Genomic DNA, 7,435 nt, shown 5'->3' on the forward strand with positions numbered 1-7,435 from the left:
GCAGTGCCTGTGTCTTAGAACTAAACTTAATGTGTTATCACTTTTTATAGAAGTGAAGCGAATTTTACTGTGTCTATGTAAACATAAGTTATCAGCACAAGAAGCAGGGTAGTACAACTGAATTGAATGCCTAAATTTAATAAGTCCATGGTGCAGAACACCTGCTTCCTTCGGTGGTGTATCTAAATATACCAACAGTAAATCTAGTGTTAAAGAAATTGACTAAATCTAGCTCCACACAGTAGCTTTTTAAGAGTTGGCTGCTTTGGACTTATTAAATCTTATTATCATAATTGTTGTCTAGTATACCATTCTCCAGATGGCAACTTTGAAAATTTTCTCATCTAAATAGAATCTTGTCTGTGCTATTTAATGCACTTGAAATCAGAAATTGCACTGGGTGTTCATTTCAATGTACGCTTTTGCAAGGAGAGTTCTAAGGTGGACAATTTATGAATCTATTAACCATTTATGGACTATTTGTAGCATGTCATTTACTGACCAGAGGTGATGCCTGCCTTGACACTGTTATCTCAAATCTACACTCCTGGAAATGGAAAAAAGAACACGTTGACACCGGTGTGTCAGACCCACCATACTTGCTCCGGACACTGCGAGAGGGCTGTACAAGCAATGATCACACGCACGGCACAGCGGACACACCAGGAACCGCGGTGTTGGCCGTCGAATGGCGCTAGCTGCGCAGCATTTGTGCACCGCCGCCGCCAGTGTCAGCCAGTTTGCTGTGGCGTACGGAGCTCCATCGCAGTGTTTAACACTGGTAGCATGCCGCGACAGCGTGGACGTGAACCGTATGTGCAGTTGACGGACTTTGAGCGAGGGCGTATAGTGGGCATGCGGGAGGCCGGGTGGACGTACCGCCGAATTGCTCAACACGTGGGGCGTGAGGTCTCCACAGTACGTCGACGTTGTCGCCAGTGGTCGGCGGAAGATGCACATGCATGTCGACCTGGGACCGGACCGCAGCGACGCACGGATGCACGCCAAAACCGTAGGATCCTACGCAGTGCCGTAGGGGACCGCACCGCCACTTCCCAGCAAATTAGGGACACTGTTGGTCCTGGGGTATCGGCGAGGACCATTCGCAACCGTCTCCATGAAGCTGGGCTACGGTCCCGCACACCGTTAGGCCGTCTTCCGCTCACGCCCCAACATCGTGCAGCCCGCCTCCAGTGGTGTCGCGACAGGCGTGAATGGAGATGCGAATGGAGACGCGTCGTCTTCAGCGATGAGAGTCGCTTCTGCCTTGGTGCCAATGATGGTCGTATGCGTGTTTGGCGCCGTGCAGGTGAGCGCCACAATCAGGACTGCATACGACCGAGGCACACAGGGCCAACACCCGGCATCATGGTGTGGGGAGCGATCTCCTACACTGGCCGTACACCACTGGTGATCGTCGAGGGGACACTGAATAGTGCACGGTACATCCAAACCGTCATCGAACCCATCGTTCTACCATTCCTAGACCGGCAAGGGAACTTGCTGTTCCAACAGGACAATGCACGTCCGCATGTATCCCGTGCAACCCAACGTGCTCTAGAAGGTGTAAGTCAACTACCCCGGCCAGCAAGATCTCCGGATCTGTCCCCCATTGAGCATGTTTGGGACTGGATGAAGCGTCGTCTCACGCGGTCTGCACGTCCAGCACGAACGCTGGTCCAACTGAGGCGCCAGGTGGAAATGGCATGGCAAGCCGTTCCACAGGACTACATCCAGCATCTCTACGATCGTCTCCATGGGAGAATAGCAGCCTGCATTGCTGCGAAAGGTGGATATACACTGTACTAGTGCCGACATTGTGCATGCTCTGTTGCCTGTGTCTATGTGCCTGTGGTTCTGTCAGTGTGATCATGTGATGTATCTGACCCCAGGAATGTGTCAATAAAGTTTCCCCTTCCTGGGACAATGAATTCACGGTGTTCTTATTTCAATTTCCAGGAGTGTAAATACATGGGACTATGAGATGATTTTAGTTGACCCAATGATGTCTGCCAACAGAGCACTATTCATGGGACTTTATACAAAGAGAACTAATAATCAACCAGCTGTTTCCTAGCATTCTAATTATGTATTCATAAAAAGGATCATTAACAAGGAAACATTAAACTCTTTTCAAACAGCACTATCTGCAGTAGACTCCCAGGTGGGATTACAAGAAATGGCTGTGATTAATGCATTTAAAGAGTTATTTCAGACCACCAAAACCAAATTTGATTATAGCTATCCACTGAAGACCAAAAAATGTTGCAACACAGGCAAACTCTGTGTGTGGTAAAGTATTTTGTCATAACAGACGTGACATTTAAGCACTTTTGAGAATTTCAGACATTTCTTTTACATACAAACTAAGACTTGCTGTAGCATGACACTAAATTCTTGATTTTTGTGCTCATACACAATAGTAAAATCATGCCTAATTCCATTACTTTCTTTGTTGTCTTCTGTTAACTCAAATCATTTACCAAACACTGATACAGACCAATTATAATGTTTCATTGTGCAATTCAGTTTTATTTACACAATTAGATATCACTAAATTATAGGATACAGTTTGAATGAGCCAAGATAGTGGGATAGCATTATTTTAGTATACCATGATTAACAAAACTCAAAAAAATGCATAAGTAAATTTAAATTTTTATTCACCTTTAACTACATGGAATCTCTCTCTCTCTCTCTCTCTCTCTCTCTCTCTCTCTCTCTCTATCTCTCTCTCTCTCTCTCTCTCTCTCTCTCTCACACACACACACAAAAATTGCCATGATGTACAAGAAGACCTTTATGTGCATTAACAATATTAGGAAAAGGATAGTTTGCTATTCACTGTACAGGCACAATGTAAAGACTGTTACACATTTAGCTTTTGGCCAAAGCCTTCTTCAGAAAAGAAAACACAAACAGATTTACACACACAAGCACACTCCCTGCACACATGTCCACTATCTGCAGCGGGAGATATTGGTCATGTGTGCTTGCTAGTATTAATCTGTTCGTGTTTTGTTCTCTGGAGAAGGCTTTGGCTAAAAACTAAATGTGTAACATTCTTTACATTGTGCCTGCCTGCAACTCAACATGACACCTTTACAGTGAGTAGCAAACTATTTTTTCCTAATATTGTTAATATTCCCACCTGGAGTTTACTTTTTCTTTAACACTTCATCACCCCTCACAAAATCCTTTTCTGCTTTGTGGAAAAAAATCTAGCCTGAGATTCAATCTTGGCATTGACATTTACTGTATTTTCTTGTGAGAAAGAAAAATCTTTATTAAGATTGCCAATGATCAGCTTCAGATCCTTCAATACTTTGGCCTTAGTCTCCTGTCCACACTGTGTTCCTTTGCTGAGTGCAACTATAGTTTCACAGTGAGACATCACATCCTGTTCAAATGTTTCAGCAGATTTTTCTGAATTGCCAGAAAGCAATTCTGACACATATTCATTGTCTGCACTAGAGGGCAAGGAACACTGTTCACTCTCCTGGACAGCACCAGACAATGATTTGGTACATGCATGTATATGCTTACATATGTTAAAATTTAAAATGTTGTCTAAACAACTGCATTTATACGAATGCACACATATGTTGCAGATGTTACACTTAAGTGAACATTTTCTTTCGCATATCAGTTCTGAATTTTTTACGACAACATACACTTCACAACCAGTGGAAGAAAGCACTTCCCACAACCCTTCACCCCTGCATAAAATCATCCCATTTGTTATATCTGAGCTATCGTTGTAGTTTGCTTTCACTCTTGATGCCCTAGAGCATTGTTTACGTTTTGAGAGCTTCACTAAGCCCTCATATACTTTGTCTCTCACTAAACATAACAAAGCGTTTAATGACTTGTCCAGCCTTCTGCACTTTTTCCCTTCTAGGTAACTGTATTTGACTACTTTATGTAGGGACTCCAAGTAATTGTTTGTATTAATGCCCAATCGGTGCCTAAAGCAATACGCCCAATTTTCCACTCGCTGGCAGTACATCTTAACAAAGTACCTGCCAAATTCTGCAGTATCTGGATCATTCAATAAGTCTTCCACCACTTTCTCCAGACTACAACTAAAAACATCTATATCCAGTTCAGTCTGAAGTTGCTTTAGTGAACTAAACACTGCTGATTTTTTCTCACTACCCCCAGCAATTCTCCTTAAATTCTGAGACCAGTTCCGTTGTATATGCCAAGAACACAGCAACTGGTTTGGCACAGGTCCCATTACTGCTTACCATGCATTATAAAATGCTGGTGCATCGTCAGACATAAACACATTGGTCTTAACAATGCCCACCCTTTCTCTCACACATTTGAAATAAAAAGACAGTAAGCACATGTCTCCCCTATTTGAAAAACAAAATGCAACTGGCATTCCAGCACCATATCTATGAACAACGACAATAGAAAAAAGTTGAAAATCGTATGCAGTCATGCCATGAGTGCCATCCACACATATTTTATCTTCTCCATACTTTAGAAGTTGTTCAGCCTGAAAGTCTGTCATTATAATAAGAATGAAGTCTTTAACTTGAAAATTAGGATCCACTTGTTTTTGCTGCTTGAAATACAGTACTGGGTTGTCACTCTATCTCTTCATTTCTTCAACCCACAATTTCACACTCACTGCATCATTTTCATGCTTCTTCGTTGCATAACCAATATCAAAATCCCTTTTTATATTATGCAAATCTTTTTCCTCAAGGAGATGGATTCTCTCCACACTTGCAGCGATTGGTGCACTTCTCACATCTTGCAGAACTCGTCCAACAGGAACACCCTGTGACAGCCGTCCTGAAAAAAGAAAAAAAAGGAAATAAAAATGAAGCACATTGATAGACCCTACGTCTGTTCACACAAATAAATTTGATAATTTCATGTTCATGTACATACGTGTCACATTATCCATTTTACCTGCCAACTCTGCCCTCTCGTTCCTATGCAGAAATGTTCTTCCAACATCTTGGGTGTGTCCCATATGTTTTGGAAAAAATTTTAAGCAGCATTTGTCGTCTGTTATTATCACTTGCATGTTGGATGGACAAGTACTGCCTATTTTATTCGCGCCCATACTTTTGACACACCTGGCACCTGTTCCTTTAGAACTGAAATTGAAAGAGCGATGAAAGTGGTAATATAGAACACGTTTTTCTAGTCGCTTCTGCTCCGAGCAATTCATTACATAATGAACATGGTTTACTTTTTCGTAAGAAGTTTTCCACTCTTCAAAGTCTGAAAAAAATGTTAAGGCAGTATTTTTTAAGTCACGTACTTGGGGCCAACGAAATTTACTAAAACGTGACTAACACAATAAATATAAAAAACAAACCTGCAAGACAACCAAATTCTATCTCCTGGCATTCAAAACTAACACCATGGTTCTGTTGAATATGTGTTCTCAGTGTGTCATAGGTGAGAAACGAGAGAGAGTACTGTGGGCAACTAATGCGGCATTTCCGACTGTTTTTCTCCGACTTCATGCCATGCACAGTTATTTGATGCCGTTCTAATGAACTGCATCTCATAAATGCAATTCCGCACAAGGGACACAATTCACTGCCTTTTCCTTTTTTAGACACAAGGATGTCAAGTTCATGAACTTTCCTCATATGGGCGTAGAGGTTCTTTCGCATTTTAAACTCTGGACTGCTTTCCTCACACTTATAGAGCGTTTCGTGGGAATCACTCATGTTTACCAAAACAAACTAAACAATAACAAGAAACAATAACAAAACGGAACAGCAGCAACGAAATAACAAGAAGCAGCAACAAACAACGAAAGCAGTTAAATGGAGCACAAGGCAAACATCAACACGAATGGCGTCTTCGAACAGGATGCCTCGTCACGTGAAACCAACTTCCGGTCAGTAAACGTCAAAACAGCCAAGTGCGTACTGTCGGGAGACACTCCCCGTATTCAACAGTGATCTCTATATTAACTGGATGGCGAACTTCGGCTGTTACAGCGTGCCGTCGTCTGTTAGCGCCGCCATATTGCAGTTAGGCAAGAAACTGTACGTGATATTTTATTTATTTATTTATGCATTTATCTTACCTGGCAAGATTAGGGCCTTCAGGCCCTCTCTTACACCTAACCAGGCATACTCAGATTCAACAAATTTCAGTTTCTACAGAACATTAAGGACATATAACATGTTATACAGTATTAATGTTAAAGAAAAAAATAGAGATTATAAAAGTAGTACAATGATAATTATAACAATCAAAAAATAATTATAAAAATCAAGAATAATAATAGTAATGACTATGTATATGAAAGTAAACATATTTTTCTTTTATGAAAGTCAGTCCTATTGCTAGTTGGGAATTTTCTCGTTATATTCTTGCAGCTTGTGAGTTATTCTCATCAAGCAGAGACATAGTTACTGGGGACTTAATTAATTAATTGTGTTAACGGAAGTTTTCTCTCATTCTTTGTTGTTATTCTTTGCAATCAGATTGCGTACTAATACCAGTCAGGGCCAACCGGTTACGAGACTGTGTAACCGGACAGTCAGCTACTAAAAAAAAATTAAAAAGTATTTGCATTGCATTCATTAATAATAATTAAGCCCCCATGCACGTGGCGACCGCTGCTTCGGATCGTCCCTTGGAATTCTTCTGATTGTATAAATAGCAGATAGTAGTATTGTTGTAGTAATTCGTAGTTTAGTAATTGTAGTCTATATTGCATGTGTAGATTTGGTAATTGTCATTCTCCTAATGGTATTTTTTACAGAATTTAATTTTTGTTGTCTTGTATACGGGTTTGATAATTTTGTGCAATTATGAAGATTTCAATTGTTCATTAATCGTGTTTGAGGGAAGCATTTCGTGTGAATGATATTGTTGGTGATAAAGTGTCATTGTGTGTAATTTTCGTATAGTGACGAGTTTTGTATGTTTTGTAAATGATTACGCGATCGACGAAAAAGGCAAAAATGATGAATAGTGAGAACGACGAAATTGTTAACATGGCGAACTCGCCAACACAGGAGAACAGGATGATGAATAATGAAGTTGAAAACAATTTAATAAGTCGGGAAAATAGTCCAGAACCAATTCAAAATTTTTCACAATCAAAAAATTTTCAGAATACGAGATTAACGACAGAAGACTCTGGAATAGTATCGAACACAGATAGCTTTATGGCTATGTCGAAGGAAGTTAGTTTTGCGAGAAATGTTAGGGGTGAAAAGAATTTTGAACCAGTTAATACGGAGCAGTTGATGGGTGCAATATTAAATTTGGGATCACGAATGGAAACACGGTTAGACTCACAAATAGGAACAATTAGAACTGAGATGGGAACTTTGACAACACGGTTAGACTCACAAATAGGAACAATTAAAACAGAGATGGAAACAATGGAAACATGGTTAGATTCACGAATAGGGACATGTTTCAAAAACATGAAAGA

At 40.6% G+C, this 7,435-nt stretch overlaps 1 protein-coding gene across 2 annotated transcripts; it reads right to left on the minus strand.

Moving 5' to 3' along the window:
* Positions 1–2,803: 2,803 nt before the first annotated feature.
* On the minus strand, positions 2,804–5,910 carry LOC126203523 (uncharacterized). Of its 2 annotated transcripts, none has more exons than XM_049937848.1 (3): positions 5,345–5,910; positions 4,930–5,120; positions 2,804–4,809 (listed from the first exon to the last, which is right to left on the minus strand). In XM_049937848.1, exon 3 carries the CDS (start codon positions 4,238–4,240, stop codon positions 3,188–3,190), a length of 1,053 nt encoding a protein of 350 aa, XP_049793805.1. In that variant the 5' UTR covers positions 4,241–4,809; positions 4,930–5,120; positions 5,345–5,910; the 3' UTR covers positions 2,804–3,187. Both variants share the same exon structure in this region, with proteins under 2 accessions (XP_049793805.1, XP_049793806.1).
* Positions 5,911–7,435: the final 1,525 nt, after the last annotated feature.

This window comes from Schistocerca nitens, chromosome 9 (genome assembly GCF_023898315.1).
Source record: "Schistocerca nitens isolate TAMUIC-IGC-003100 chromosome 9, iqSchNite1.1, whole genome shotgun sequence".
NCBI lineage: Eukaryota > Metazoa > Arthropoda > Insecta > Orthoptera > Acrididae > Schistocerca > Schistocerca nitens.

What these genes read in the sequence shown, in the direction of transcription:
- LOC126203523 (XM_049937848.1), bottom strand. Translation starts at nt 4,240, where the DNA reads ATGGGACCTGTGCCAAACCAGTTGCTGTGTTCTTGGCATATACAACGG.